Source organism: Hyperolius riggenbachi, chromosome 5 (genome assembly GCF_040937935.1).
Source record: "Hyperolius riggenbachi isolate aHypRig1 chromosome 5, aHypRig1.pri, whole genome shotgun sequence".
Classification (NCBI taxonomy): domain Eukaryota; kingdom Metazoa; phylum Chordata; class Amphibia; order Anura; family Hyperoliidae; genus Hyperolius; species Hyperolius riggenbachi.
Genome location: NC_090650.1, coordinates 312,337,274 through 312,353,867, shown reverse-complemented (window position 1 = coordinate 312,353,867; position 16,594 = coordinate 312,337,274). Strand labels below are relative to the sequence as shown.

The 16,594-nt window shown below is 43.1% G+C and overlaps 1 protein-coding gene across 1 annotated transcript in view; it reads left to right on the top strand.

Moving 5' to 3' along the window:
• Positions 1 to 1,370: 1,370 nt before the first annotated feature.
• ARHGAP28 (Rho GTPase activating protein 28) overlaps positions 1,371 to 16,594 on the top strand; it is a 185,376-nt gene continuing 170,152 nt past the window's right edge. The window contains exon 1 of the mRNA XM_068237204.1: positions 1,371 to 1,758. Within this exon, the coding sequence (XP_068093305.1) occupies positions 1,643 to 1,758 (116 nt within the window). The 5' untranslated portion in view covers positions 1,371 to 1,642. The remainder of the gene's footprint in view (positions 1,759 to 16,594) is intronic.

Here is a 16,594-nt window from a genome sequence, read left to right as displayed (position 1 = left end):
TATTCGTTTTTTTCTTCGATAAAAGAAGAATTTCTTGATTTATAGAACCAAGCAATTTGATCAGAGCTTCCAAGCATTAGTTGTCTCCCGTGATGCCCTGCTTGTCTGCAATCAGTCCCAGTATTGGACACGGCTAAAAGTGGTCGGCAACCTTTCAACCGGATATACCTCGGCTTGCGCATGTCCTATCCAGTTTGTCCTGACCCACTCACACGCATCACAGCCGCGTCTATGGACAAACTGCACATGCACAGACCAGTGTATCTGGTACTGGGAATCATCTGAGGACAACTAATGCTTTGGTCCTGGTCTGGAGAGCATGAAGAAACAATGTAAGGCTCGTCTTTTTGTTATTTTTGACTTGGATATACTTTAAAGGTGGCCATTAATAATCCATCAGAAACAATCGATCGGGTCTACTAACAGAAAGGAAACATGCACCCAATCTGATCAAATCAATGAAATGGATCTATTTCTCAGATCGATTCCATTGATTGGATTGGATTCGCATTCCCTTCCCGTCAGTGGACATGATCGTTTCTGACCGATTGCATATATCGGATCGGCTAGTCTATCATTTGGGAAATTGAACCACTCGTTCCTGTCACACCACTAGTCATGCAAACCAAAGAGAATTCATAGACATAATACAGTATACATTTAGACCACAGTGGTCCTGCACAATCTGCATGGAGTTTGTATGTTGTCTGTGTAGGTTTCCTCCGGGCACTCTGGTTTCCTCCCTCATCCCAAAAACATACATATATATTAATTGGCTTTCCCCTAAATTGGCCCTAGACTGCAATACATACACTACACGATACTTCCATACGACTGTGGTAGGGATTCGATAATTAGCCTTTGAGGCTTAAGTGACAAGACAATATACTCTGTACAGCGCTGCAGAAGATGTTGGTGCTATATAAATACTAAATAATAATAATTCATATTAACATTTGAAAATATCAAATAAATCCATTCAGAAAATTGGAATACGTTTTAAGTCCATTACACACATTTTTAATAGTAAATACAATAGATCTGTACATCAGCCCTGAAAGAGGGACAAATAAATATAGAAGAAAGAGGGATAGAAAGATTTGGTTCCCAGAGGAGGCACTGTCCTCCTCCGAAAGGGGCATTTGGGAGCTCTGTATAGTATTGTATATATGAAATAGCGATGACATAAATTGCTCTCTTTGCCATTTATAATTGAGCTTATACTGTGAAAGTGTTATAAAGCAATATAAAATCTGTTTTGTGTTATGACAGGACTAATGAGGAGTACAAAGAGTGCGGGGCACAAGCTCTGCTCGCCGGCTGTTGTTTAGTAGAGACACAGCACTTCCTTGGTCTGGGGGCGGTGTTTTTAAAGCTGTTTTAATAGAACTAGCAGCTCTGGTCTGGCAGCAAGGAGAGCCCCGCTGTCCTGCTCTCACCCCTGCCTCCTGCGCTGCTGCTGCTGCTCTCCCCCTGCCTCCTGCGCTGCTCTCCCATGACAAAAGCAGCCAGAAGCAGTGACAAAGGCTGGGGAGGAGGAGGCCATGCTTCTGGACTGATGACAGGCACGCTTCAGCTCGGGACCAGCTCTCTTGTGTGATCATCATTAGGAGAGTGCGGGGCAGGGCATGCATCTGCTACAATGGAGATAAAAGATTCAGGCAGCGTGGTCCTCACTGGATACCATTCTTACAGCCCATCCAGGACAACAATAGCCGAGGAACACCCCATAGCCTCCAGCCAGGCTGCTCTCATCAGGTGAGCTGTCTCCAGAGTTCAGTTACTTTCTGCACGGCTAAAGTTTCAAATAACACTGATTTAGTGGAACTCGTGCGGTTTGTAGCACAGCCACGTATGATGATGGCCATGCTGTTTAAAGTTCTCCAATCTATCATACAGCTCTTGCTGCTTTTTTATTTTTTTTATTGGATTTTGTTTAGGTTTAATCTTCAGTTTGATGGGCTAAATTTCTGTTCCAGCCTTGGTGATGATGAATTACCTAGGATGGATTGTGCTAGGCGGCTGGCAGTGATTGATGCCATGTAATAGACAAAGCAAATGATTACTCTGTTTACAATGGGATCTTGTCTAGAAACATTTATCTTTTGTAAACCTTGTCTGGTGTGATGGTTTGTTGGACTTTGCACTGAAGAAAACTTTATTGCAACTTAAGATGATACTTTGTAGGATGACTATGGTAAGCAGGGGTCTCTGGAATAAAATAGCCACCAGTCCAAGGGTTTGTACATTGATTGAAAGTATCAGATTTTGCTGTATAAATGCAGGGTTTAGATATAAACACAGACTTGTGTTCTTTACACTTATATTTGTCTTTTTTGTGTGTGTGTATGTTTTAACTACAGGCTCTTATGCCACTCTCATATGTAATATGATCGCATACACTTTGGCGTTCAGTGCAGGGGATTTAAGTGATGGTTGTAGTAAGTGAGGGTAGCACACAAGTCATAATGATTATTTTAGTAGTCTGTAGCTTTGTTATGGATGGAAATATTTCTGCATGCTGGAAACATTTCTGCTGTGTGAGTGTCCAGCCAGTTTAGATAAGGAGGAAGGAAGGAAGAGGTTGCCATTGATCACTTGGTCACTAGTGATGTATGTGATGTATGCATGACAGCCGTGAATAAATATGCATAAATAAGGGGCTCTATATTTTTCTATGCATAAGTTGTGTCTGTGGCGCAGAAGCTTCAGGGAAGGATATTTAGTGTGTGTTGTGGTGTGATGCCAGCCAGATACAGGTTATTGACCTTGGTTGCCTACTTGCCAATGTGTTGCACAGCCTTTGAGCACTTCCAAGATTAAGTGAAATTTAGGGCTCATTCACACTATGTGCTGCACTCAGTTTTGACGCAACGCACATAGTGTACGATCCACATGGCAACATGAAAGTCCATAGACTTTCATGTTACCATTCACACTACAGGTGTGCGTTCCCATGCGTTATGATGTAACGCTTCTGGGGACATAAAATCGCACGACGCACACGTCTCCCGACGGGTACGGCTGCCGGCGCCTGCGCTCTAGCGCTCCCCGACGTACATTCCGTGCGTTGACCGTGCGATGGCAACGCAAGCACGAAATCGTGTTCGTGCTTGCGTTGTGTAGTGTGAATGAGCCCTTAATGTTCAGATTATTTCTGATGTGCTTGCAGAACATAGTTCCTGTCTTGCTTTGCAACTGTGTTATCTTACCTAGGAGACTGCAGTTTCCTAAAAGCCTGCTAAGCACCTCTTCTTCAGTCTGGGACACACCCCTTGTTGGGTTATGGAGCTTAGCAAACCCTTTAACCCTTCTCTGGATTGGCTGGAAACTACACACATTTGTCTTTCATGGTTGCACACTTTTATAGCATGATGGGGTAGTGGTGGTATTTTTTTATGTTATAACTACAAATTGTGCCTAAATTCTGATGAAGAATAAGGTGATCCTGGAGTTCAGCTTTTCGATGGAGAGGGACTTGGAAATACCATCTGCATACCTTTATCCCCATTTGTTTTGCTACTATACAACTGTCCAGCTGTCAGGCAAATCTTTTCCTGAGTCACACACCTGCACCAAGCATGCCACCAGCAGAGTCAGAGCACCTTATCAGCATCCTTGGGTCAGTGACTGCAGGAATTGCAAGCAGAGCATCCACCCCACTGGCAGGCAAGTAGTATTTTATAAAACGGATGTCAGCAGTAGTACTTTGCTGTTCATCTCAGGCTAGATAAGGAGTGGCATAGTGACATGGAGAGCACAGTCACTTGGCAATGCTAGGGGTCATTGGCTCAAATCTGGGCCAGGACATTATCTGCATAGAGTTTGTATGCCTTTCCCATGTTTTGTGTGGGCTCCCTTTGGGCACTCTGGTTTCCTCCCATATCCTAAAAATATACATATAAGTTAATTGGTTCCTTTAACATTGGCCTTAGACTCTGATTGGGACTCTAGACTATTAGTATGGTTAGGACATTAGATTGGGAGCTCTTCTGAGGGCAGGTTGGGACATGATAATGTGCAGTGGAGGATGTTGTCACTATATAAATGCATAATAATAATAATGATAATCATTATTATTATTATTATAACAACAACATCTGAAACTGCAGCAAAGTAAGAGCAAAGAAGTAAGAAATAATTTGTTCATTTCTGTGCATATTTAGGTATTTTATATAAACTGTCATATTACATTTAAATGTGTAAAGTACAGTTGACTTTTTACTGATACTAATCTTTCAAAGAGGAATGCCACTGTTTGTTGAACTTTAAAGTTGATTTGCTAGCCGTCATAGCAACGTGTGACTTTTGTTCAGCTATCCAGTCATGTTGGAAAAAAAGGTTTCAATTCAGCACCTTATACCTGGTTGAATCTTGTTAATTGGCCTTCTAGGCCCTTAGAAAAGCACCTTCTTACAATATTACTAAAATGAAGTACTGTGTGTGAGAATCACCTATCATGCACTGAAACCAGAACTTGTTCCAGACTAGAGCTTTAAACAGGAAATATAGCAGAGTGATTATCAGAGACACACAATGGCCCACTTTTTAGCTTTTTGTCTGTAGTATGGGAGTTATTACTTTGTTGTTGTCTGACCCAGTGCTTTGTTTCTGTTTGGCTGTTAACGCTTTTACAGTGAGATTCAGAACAAAAATACGTTATTGAGACATTGATGAAGAACATATTTCGGAAGCCTTTGACATGAAGCAAAAATATATACCCACTGAGCAATGACCAAGTACTGTCTCCAATTTCTAATCTTAACATGTAACAGCTGTCCCGAAGTAATGGCTGGAACTTGCCATATGTGCTATTAGGAATCAGTATCCATGCTCCACTGAGAGTTTATTAGCTCAGCATGTGGCCTTCTGGAATGTGAAACATACATAGGGAATTACTCTATATTTCATCCAGTGTTCTTAGAAATATACCCAGCCACATCCATGACTTTGATCCACTGGCTGGAGGCTTAACGCTGGGTGAAGGGTTTTATTTTTTCTGGATGTTGAAATCTAATATGAAAGGAAAAAATGTGATAAGAGGTTCTAGATGGGATGGCGAAGTAGTTAACTCATATCAGAAAATAGGGGCGACGTTACAGCCGGCTAAGCCTCCCTCTCTCCCCCAGAGCCCTTGTCTAATCCATGGAAAAGGTGCACATCCCAACCTGCGGTACCGCATGTGTGGATCTTTGCCCCATAGCAAGCTCCAGAGCATCTTTAAAATCCTCTCCAGTGCCATTTGAGGATTCCCATTGGTCTGCTAAAAAACTTGGTATAGCAAGCTGCGGCTCTCCGTATGCCCCTCTCATGCTGTACCTATTTGTCATAGAGGGCAAGGCAGGGTGCTGTGGATGCCCTACCCTGTGTGACAATAGATGCAGCAGCAAGGAAGGAGTGCAGAGAGAGCAGCATTTGACGCAGTTCTGAGCTTGCAAGCCCAACGCATCTTTGAATTTCCCTCCAGCGCGCCCCTATTGGTCCTTTAACAGACCAATGGGAATCCTATGCATGTGCTAAAAGTATTCATGTACTTGTTGTTCATATCAACCAGGCATATTTCTTGTTTAAGGGCCCGCTGCCATTACATGCGGTGCGATGTGGCTACATAGCCGCATTGCACCGCAGCCAAACTGAAACCAATGCACGGCAATGGAACAGTTTTCATTGTGTGCTGGTTATGCGGAGTGGTGTGGAACAATCCGAGAATCTGCAGCATGCTGCAGATTCTCATATGGCCGCATCCGCGTCCCATCTCCCCAGTCACTTCCGCCTCGGGAGATGCGGAAGTGACGCGAATGAAAGCGGAAGTGATGCGATGCAGCAAGGTAGCCGCACTCGCATCACTTTGCAAATGGAAAAGGGCCCTAATATGTAAATCAGCACAGTAAAATAGCAGTTGAAAAAAAGATCTCAGGGGAACTGCCAGCAACAAAAAAGAAATCAGACAATGATTGAGCGATTTTAATGGTCACTCATTGTATATGTACATGCAAACCCAAACAGGTGAAAATAAAAATTAGATACTTACCTAAGAAGAGAAATGCCTCTGCATCCTCCAGAGGCTTCTCCCGACTTTCTTCACTCCACTGCCTCGTTTAGTTTATGGCCATGCTCCAATTTGTGCATGAGTTACACCCTACTGTACCTGTACAAGTACGTCCACTCCTGAACAGTAACAGGGATCCATTTGTGGATGAGCTACTTTGGCTAACTGCACAGGCGTGGCTGCAGGCATACAGGTGAAGTAAGGCTGCAGTCATACATGGCGGTTGACGTGGCCATGAGAACCAGAGCAGGAAAAAAATGGTGCAAGACGAGCACCTATAAAAATGGCACTGCCGTAGGCGGAAATTGTTCAAGCCATGATTAGTAGTAAGAAGGTTAAAATTATGGCGCCCATTAAATAGCTAGATATGTTCAAAGAGACCATGCGCGGCAACAGTGGGATTGAGGAAGTCATGTGACTATCCAGAGGCTTCCCGCTACCTAGGTAAGTATCTAACTTTTTGTGCCACCTTGTATTTTCCGTAACTTATATTATTCCACAAACATTCTACACCAAACAAACTCCTAACAGGAAAGCTGCAGAGACATAGATAACATTTTAGTGACCAGAGGAGCTGTCAGATGTCACTTAGGTTGTGTATGCACTTTCACCAGAGTGATGCGTTCCTGTGGGTGACACTAATGTTGCATGTTTACACATATGTAGAGTCAGATTTTCTAATTCAAAACAGTCACTGCCAGTGTCTGAAATATCTCATTATAACAAGCAAATGTAGTTCTTACGCTCGCCCTAGTTCCTACTTCAAATTACAAATGCAAAGGCACAGGAAGTATAAATGTGGATGAAATTATTTCTATTCATAGCAAAAAAAGGAGAGGGGTATTTTTGGCTGAAAATAATGCTGTGATGTGATAACACTAGCATGACCTGCCTGAGCTGTACTGATCTGTGTAAAGCATCGTTTTTTCTTTAGATCTATTTTTGTTTGTGAACTTATGCAGACACAAGTGATCCATTGACTGATGCACTCCCATCTGTCAGTTCCAGTAGGGGTTGATTCATGATGGAAAGAAGCATTATCCATGATAGTGCTGCACATTTATTGACCTCTTAAGGGTAAAGGTCATTAGCTGCTGTAGTTTATGTAAATGATACTTTGTTTTGAGACATGTGTCCAGTGCTATCCATTCTGACGCTGGTACAGATGGAATCAGGATGTCATGTGAATAACATTTTCCTGTTGATCATCTGCTAAAGTATATTCAGATTTAAAGAGGCAATACAGCGAAAAAAAATTGTAAAATTTAAAATATGTGCAAACATATACACATAAGAAGTACATTTTTTTCCAGAGTAATATGAGCCATACATTACCTTTCTCCTATGTTGCTGTCACTTACAGTAGGCAGTAGAAATCTGACAGAAGTGACAGGTTATAGACTAGTCCATATCTTCATAGGGGAATCTCAGCAAGGCTTTTATTCTTTATAAAGATATTCCCGAAGAAGGATTTAAACAATGATGCTGGCCAGCCTCCCTGCTCCCTACACAGTTTTTGGGCAGTTGGACAGGGCAACTGCCATTCACTAAGTGCTTTTGAAAATAAATATATCCCTGAGAATCCCCTATAAAGAGATGGACTAGTCCAAAATCTGTCACTTCTGTCAGATTTTTACTACCTACTGTAAGTGACAGCAACATAGGAGAAAGGTAATTAATGGCTCATTTTACTCTGGAAAAAATGTACTCCTTATTTGTATATGTTTGCACATATTTTAAATTTTACAGTTTTTCACTGTAGTTCCCCTTTAACCACCTGGGCGGTATGGACGAGCTCAGCTCGTCCATCACCGCCGGAGGCTGCCGCTCAGGCCCTGCTGGGCCGATTTGCGCCAAATAAAGAGCAGCACACGCAGCCGGCACTTTGCCAGCCGCGTGTGCTGCCCGATCGCCGCCGCTCTGCGGTGATTCGCCGCGAGCAGCGGCGAAAGAGGGTCCCCCTAGCCGCCTGAGCCCTGCGCAGCCGGAACAAAAAGTTCCGGCCAGCGCTAAGGGCTGGATCGGAGGCGTCTGACGTCAGGACGTCGGCTGACGTCCATGACGTCACTCCGCTCGTCGCTATGGCGACGGTGTAAGCAAAACAAGGAAGGCCGCTCATTGCGGCCTTCCTTGTTTATTCTGGGCGCCGGAGGTGATCGGAAGAACGCCTCCGGAGCGCCCTCTAGTGGGCTTTCATGCAGCCAACTTTCAGTTGGCTGCATGAAATAGTTTTTTTTTAATTTAAAAAAAACCCTCCCGCAGCCTCCCTGGCGATCTTATCAGAACGCCAGGGTGGTTAAAGAGAACCCAAGAATTGAACTTTATCTCAATCAGTAGCTGATACCCCCTTTTACATGAGAACTCTATTCTTTTTCACAATCAGACCATCCAGTGGGCGCTGTATGGCTGATATTGTGGTAAAACCCTTCCCGCAAAGAAATTCTGAGTACGTACTCTTGTCAGTTTCCTGTCTGTGAACCTTGCTGCATTGTGGGAAATAGCTGTTTACAGCTGTTTCCAACTGCCAAAAAAACATGCAGCAGCTACATCACCTGCCAACAGTAAAAATTTCACCATATAATAAATGTCAGAATGTAAATCAGGGCTTTAAAAGATTTTACAATGGGCAAACACTGACTAAATCATTTATACATAATTATTGTAAAAATGAAGCTTTTTTTACTACATTATTTTCACTGGAGTTCCTCTTTAAGCATAGCTTCTCTGCAAGCTCATAATCCTTTACTTGTAAAATATGAACAAAAATAATTACTAGATCTCTTTTTTTTTTCATCTGAGGATACTTTTTCTGATAGTTTGGTAACATTCCATTATTTAGATTAAAGTGCCCTTTCCAGTACCACAAATCCATTAGAAGGGCATCCCTAATTTTACTGGCCGATCTTCCAAAATTGTCGAAATAATAACGTCCTAAAATTCTGTCAATAAGCATGCCCACATCTTCATCCCATAATGCAGTTTTTCCTAACCAAGTAAACTGGTCAGGCACAATTGAATAATCCATTTGTCTTGGCGATTTGGTGCTTTCTCTTCTGTGCCAGTGCTGATTCACAAGGTTGAGTGATGTCACATGCAATTTAGATCAGTGAGAAAAACTGCATTTGCCATTTCTTTGCCATTTTTAGCAGAGATCTGAGACTATTCACATTGGTAGTTGAAGCACATGCTGTTCCTTCTCAAAATCTTCTACTTTCATGTTACAGAATTTTAAACATATGCCCCTTCCTAACTGCAGCATCCACCTGTGCATACCGTAATAATCTCTTAAAAGACTCCTCTCTCCTATAATGTCTGCAAACAACATTTGTAAATTTCTCCTATAGGACCCAATGTTCACAGATGGCGAAGTTCAGTGGCAAGGTAGATAACATTACTGAGGAAAAGGCTAAATGTCTGAAATTCCTGAAGAAATTGATGGGCTTTCGGGCTGTATTTAAAGCATTACTGAAGCAGCACACAACACAAATTAGTGAGATACTTGCCTGTGGAGAAGGAAGGCTCTGGATCCCATACAGCCTTCATGGTCCTCTCTCTGTGCACTTGTTCCTATGCTGTCCTCTGGTGAAGTTCTGCTCCTTCGGAATTCCTCAGCAGTCTTTGGAACTGCTCACGCCCCCAAGTACTTCTGAAGATGGGTGCACCTGTACTGGACAATTGTGAGCCTGAACTCGCTCATACTCAGTACCAATCCGCTCATCTTGTGAAATGCTTGGGGACAAGAGTACTTCTGAGGACTGTTTGAGGAGGCCTGAAGACATATTGAAATAAGCTGGTCAAAGAACTTCACCTAGGCCAGGCTCTGAAATGACAGCACAGAGTGAAGACAGGGAAGGCTTTATGGGATTCAGAGCCTTCCCTCTCCTTAGGTGAGTATCTCAGTATTGCTTTTAACAAGGCCAAGGCAGAGCTGTCCTGACTGAGTGCGGTAAAGCGTTCCATAGTATAGGGGCAGCATGACAGAAGGCTCTGGTTCTAAAGATTTAAAGGTGAAATTTGTTAAAGATGTTGCAAGAATCCATTAAAGTAAACTTGAGCAAAACAAAAAAATGATACTTACCTAAGATGCTTCAGAAGCTTCCAGCATCCTCCTCGACCCCACTTGCAGCTGGTCGGAACCCTGTTTTTCATGCTCTCCTTTTTGCATGAGCATGGGCATGATGGATAACTGACAAGCTCTTGTCAGATGTGTTCTGAGGGTCGGTGTGCGGTATCCAGGGCTATGTGGCCCTTCTGGCCTACTAATCATCTCATTCAAAACCTAATCTCACACGGCTGCAAGATTTCTCATTAGTAATTTGTCTAATGTCCGTACAAGATTTTGTGCATTATCTGCGCATGTACATTTTTACATTATTTTGTGAATAAATCCAATATGCCTAACCCCAACCTTAAAACCTCCCTAACATTATCAGTCACATATTCATTTTCCCAAAGCACACCCCAGTTACTTTGAGGCCTAATTTCACCCAAAAATAAATGTTGTGCTTCCAAATGTAATGGTGCCAAAAATATCACACACAAAAAATCTAACCCCTACTGCAGACTAATCTTTACATTCCTGGTGAAATCTCAAGTTCTGATTTGAAAACAGCTGTTGCAACTTTAATCATTTCATGACAGACAGATTGACGCAAGTTAAATTTAGACATGTGCTGTGTCCATCTTCCAATGCCAGAATTGTTGGGGGAGCTATATGACTGTGGCCATACATTCTGTCCATGGAAATAAAGCTATTTTGTATGTTCACACTGCACTAGACAAAACACATTGTCCTCGAAAACAAGCAAATGATTGTTCACAGGAAGATGTATGCTTCAAGAAATATCTATATTAAGCCTGTCAAGAAAAGGCCTTGATGAATCACAAAGCTGATGACTGAACATAATCAGTACTTACCACAAAAAGCTTTTACTTTCCAAAGATCAATACACATCCTTATAGAATAAGTCACTGGGTTTAGAAAAAAAACATCCATTTAAGTCTTTACATCATTAATTTGCCTCACAGTTTTGACTCTTGACACATTTCTGCTACTAGACTGTCTGGTTCATTGAGTATTAGTTCACATTTCTTTTTTTACTAATATACCAACACTGTATGCATATAATTAAAAGGCATCCTATTAGAATAGACACCATGTTCCCCCAAACATGTGACAGGGTCTTATATTCATTTTTGCTCCAAAAGATGTGCTAGGGCTTATTTTCAGGCGATGTCTTATTTTTCCCAAAACAGTCTACATTTTATTCACGGAAAAAATAAATAAATCAGCATTTATTCCAATTAGTATAGTCATATCATCACATTCTGGAACATCATCTTAACTCCTTAAAGCCTGACTTCCAGCATGGATTTCTAGCGGCTCTATTTCTTTTTTAAATCTTTTTTTTTCTGGGGGAGGGGGACTATCGAGTGCATTTCTTCTTTTTACTTTTTTTTTTTTTTGTCATCTTTTTACCTGTGAAAAAGCTCTAAAAATAATCCTTATATGCTTTTTATGCAAGTAAAAATACTTTGGATTCTACTTGGATTCTTTTTTCATTGAGTAAAACTGCCTGTGGAGATTTATGAAACAGCGTGGTGACGTATTGCTATACAGACTGTGCCTTATACTCAAAGGGGGAATTGAGAACAGACGGTATCAGTGTTCACAGAGTGGGACACATTTGGCCTCACTTTAAAAAAAGGTGCAATGATTGGACAATCACATCATAATTAGAAGGTGAAGGCAGAGCAAAGACATCAATTTTTGTGGAGTGAATCAGGGGCGTAACAATAGGGGGTGCAGAGGTTGTGACTTCATAGGGGGCCCTTGGGCCAGAGGAGCCCGAGGGGCCCTCCCTCAACTGCAGTTCAGCTCTATTTGTTCTGTGCTCATAATAATCACTTCAGTAGATACTTTGAATAGTGGTAATCATTAACAAACTGTTCCCCATCCCCTTCTTGCACCTGACACTGTAGTTGCCATTGGCAGGTTTTGGTGTGCTGTATCAATTGTTATGTATAGAGTGCTTGGGGGGCCCCAATGTAAAACTTGCATCAGGGCCCACAGTTTCTTAGCTACGCTACTGGAGTGGACAAAGCATTATAAAAATGGTAATGCCGTGTTCACAGTCACACATGCATAGGAAGAAAATCAGTTTAAATTGCCATTCTTTTTTTTTTTTTAACTGCTCTTGGTGAACCTCCAGATGAATAAATTACAGGCAGTCCCTTACATACAAACGATTTGAGTTACATACATACAAAGTTGTCTCCATGTACAAAATATACTCTACTGTTTTTGTTATTACATATTTTTGTTCTTACAGTAGAATCCAAGTATGGTAAATGCCTATATACTATGTATAAATATGAATGTTTATGGCCTGGAACCCACTAGAAGCGATTTTCTGAGCGCTTTGCGATATGAAAACTCTTGCTAATGTAATGCTATGGGTGTGATACCACTTGAGCCATGAGATTTTTTACAAATCCCCCATAGCATTGCATTAGCAAGAACTTTTTCAAATCACTAGCGATTAGAAAAGGCTGCTAGTGGGTTTCTGGCCTAAGATACATTGATAGCTCATTGAAAACAACCAAAAATCATTGTTTATGCTACATGTCCAAATCCAGAGTTGTTCTGAAAGTAAATCATTTATCCACCTTTCACTATGTATAACACATGACTCAACAAACAAATTGAACTTATAAACAATCTCCCACAGCATAACACGTTTGTGAGTAGGTGACCACCTGTATATAGTATTCCAGCCCCAGAAACACAATGTAATAAACCATTGACACCTGCAGGAAAGAACCCCATAATAATTTGTTGTCTTTGATCTGAAGGAGACAACAGGCTCTGTACATGGGACTGCTGCTTTTTCTTGGTCGGTTAAAATAGTGGTGCACAGACTGAACTGTCTCAGAATCTGCCTATACTTACAGAAGACTAGAAGTTTAGCTTTAGTATTTGCACTTTACAAGTACATAAGCACTGAAAGTATGACAAGAAATGCCTTTTCTTTAGTCAGGGAATGTCTGTTTTGGAAAGTTTGCAAAAGATCTAAAGCAGTGTTTGTAGCAGCTGTGCCCAGGAAGGTTATGTTAAGAAGGACAAGGACACAATCTCCGTGTCACACTTGATAATTCCAGGCTTGGTTTCCTGTTGTGAAGTCAGGAGTGGACCTAACCAATTATAAGCTGTCTATTTTGACCTTTGAAAAAAAGAATTTGTCCTTTGATAGATAGATGTTGTGTCAAGTACTTGTAAAATATTTTTCGACTTGACAAATATTTTATTCTTTATTGATGTCATTATGAAGTGTAATTTTCATAAGTCTTGACACTTTCACAGAAAATGTAAAATTCAGATAAGCACACTTTAAAATGGCCATACTGTTAATAGGAGTGGAAGTACGTAGTACTTGCAGCAGAAGTTCTAATAATGTTGACTTGATTGCACAATTTGTGGTGGAAAAAGAAGTAGGTTGGTTATCAAATTTGGGAGAACTACAGAGATTCACCTACATTTCCTGACATTTACCAGAAATCATGCAGCCACTTTGCAAATAATAATGAAAGTGCACTTATAAACTTAATTGCAGCTATCTACTGCCTCGTGTAAGTATTTACTAATGATTACTGGCACTCTATACCTGGGAAATGCCAGTTGTTCCAGCTCCAGCACTGGCATGTAAACAGTACAGGTGTCAGTGTTCTCCCCAGAATTTTTTTCCAGCCGGGTGGCATGAAGTAGTAGCCGGGTGGCATGAAGTAGTAGCCGGGTGGGGAGAGATGAAAATGCAGGGCAACTATGCTTACAGCATAGGAGGTGGTGAGGAGGTGAGCCGATGACAGCCGGGTGGTCACCAAATCTAGCCGGGTGGAGCACCCGGCTAAAAGAGTCTGGGGAGAACACTGGGTGTGTTCTACTGTGTATGCTCCACTCTGTGGTAACCCAACTGCCAAAGAGGGAAAAGTGTGTAGTAATCCAGCTGTCATAGAGAGCAAAGTATGTGGTAACCCAGTTGTCACAGAGAGAAAAGTTTGTGGTAACCCAAATACCATAGAGAGCAAAAGTGCGTGTTATCCCAACTGCCATAGACAACAAATTGTGAGGTAACCCAGCTGCCGTGCAGAGAAAAAGTGTGTGGTGTCCAAATTGCCATAGAGAGAAAAGTGTGTGGTAACCCAACTGCCATAGAGAGCAGAGTGTGTGGTCACCCAACTGCCATACAGAGCAGAGTGTGTGGTCACCCAACTACCATACAGAGCAAAGATTGTGGTAACCCAACTGCCATAGAGAGCAAAGATTGTGGTAACCCAACTGCCATAGAGAGCAAAGATTGTGGTAGCCCAACTGCCATAGAGCAGAGTGTGTGGTCACCCAACTACCATACAGAGCAAAGATTGTGGTAACCCAACTGCCATAGAGAGCAAAGATTGTGGTAACCCAACTGCCATAGAGCAGAGTGTGTGGTCACCCAACTGCCATACAGAGCAAAGATTGTGGTAACCTAACTGCCATAGAGAGCAGAGTGTGTGGTAGCCCAACTGCCATAGAGAGAAAAGTGTGTGGTAACCCAACTGCCATAGAGAGCTAAATGCCAATTTTGCTTCAAACTGTTTCCATTTCCATTTCCAAAAATGTCCTTTTTTATTTCTTTGAGACTTTGGTCTAATTATCTGTAATTGTTTCAAGCAGCAGTCTGATGTCTGCACAGGCATTCCCAATTCTCTGTACTACAATCTGCCAGGCTGGACTTTACCTCAGTTACTGTTGTACTCCTTAGCAGCGGGAAGCATTTTGCTGCTATAGTCCACCACTCTTCATAGCACAGTACATGCCTCTGATCAGAGCACAGCAGAACAATCAGCAGAACAGAACAATCCACTCAGCCATTGCTAGATCTTTAACCACTTGCCGACCGCGCACTCATACCGCGCGTCGGCAAAGTGGCAGCTGCAGGACCAGCGACGCAGTTCTGCGTCGCCGGCTGCAGGCTAATTAATCAGGAAGCAGCCGCTCGCGCGAGCGGCTGCTTCCTGTCAATTCACGGCGGGGGGCTCCGTGAATAGCCTGCGGGCCGCCGATCGCGGCTCGCAGGCTAAATGTAAACACAAGCGGAAATAATCCGCTTGTTTACATTGTACAGCGCTGCTGCGCAGCAGCGCCGTACAGCAGATCGGCGATCCCCGGCCAATCAGCGGCCGGGGATCGCCGCCATGTGACAGGGGACAGCCTGTCACTGGCTGCACAGGACGGATAGCGTCCTGTGCAGCCCAGATCACCAGGGGGGACAGGGAGGAGAGGGAGGAGGGGAATCTCGCCGCGGAGGGGGGCTTTGAGGTGCCCCCCCCCCGCAACACCCATCAGGCAGGAGCGATCAGACCCCCCCAGCACATCATCCCCCTAGTGGGGAAAAAAAGGGGGCAATCTGGTCGCTCTGCCTGCACCCTGATCTGTGCTGGGGGCTGTAGAGCCCACCCAGCACAGATCAGCTAAAACAGCGCTGGTCCTTAAAGGGATACTGTAGGGGGGTCGGGGGAAAATGAGCTGAACTTACCCGGGGCTTCTAATGGTCCCCCGCAGACATCCTGTGTTGGCGCAGCCACTCACCGATGCTCTGGCCCCGCCTCCAGTTCACTTCTGGAATTTCTGACTTTAAAGTCAGAAAACCACTGCGCCTGCACGCCCGTGTCCTCGCTCCCGCTGATGTCACCAGGAGTGTACTGCGCAGACACAGACCATACTGGGCCTGCGCTGTGCGCTCTTGATGACATCAGCGGGATCGAGGACACGGGCGTGCAGGGCTGCAGGCGCAGTGGTTTTCTGACTTTAAAGTCTGAAATTCCAGAAGTGAACCGGAGGCGGGGCCGGAGCATCGGTGAGTGGCTGCGCCAACACAGGATGTCTGCGGGGGACCGTTAGAAGCCCCGGGTAAGTTCAACTCATTTTCCCCTGACCCCCCTACAGTATCCCTTTAAGGGGGGGTAAAGGGTGGGTCCTCAAGTGGTTAAAGGGAACCTGAAGCGAGGAAAATTATTTAAAATAAACACATGACGTAGCTGCAAATGAATATTACATACTAACCTCTCCGTCGGTTCCTCTCAGAGGCTCACCATTTTCTCCTTACAGTGATCCCTTCCAGTTCTGACAATATTTGGGTGATATTACAGTTTAACAGTTTGCTGACCAGGGAGCTGTTAGGGGGTAGTGGCCATTTTTAAAGGGAACCTGAACTGAGTCATATTATTTAAATTAAGCACATGATGTACCTGCAGATGAATATTACAGACTTGCCTCGCCATCACTCCCTCACAGAAGGTCACCATTTTCTTCTGATAATGATTCCTTCCATTTCTGACATTTTGTCAGAACTGAAATATATCAGTTGCTGTCAGTTATATAGCAGTGGCTCTCAGTTGTAACTGAAAGGACAACTGATGAGCTAGGTAATGTTCATGTTTCCCATGGGTCAAGTGGGCAATATTACAGTTTAACAGCCTGCTGACCTGGGAGCAGTTACAGGGTCA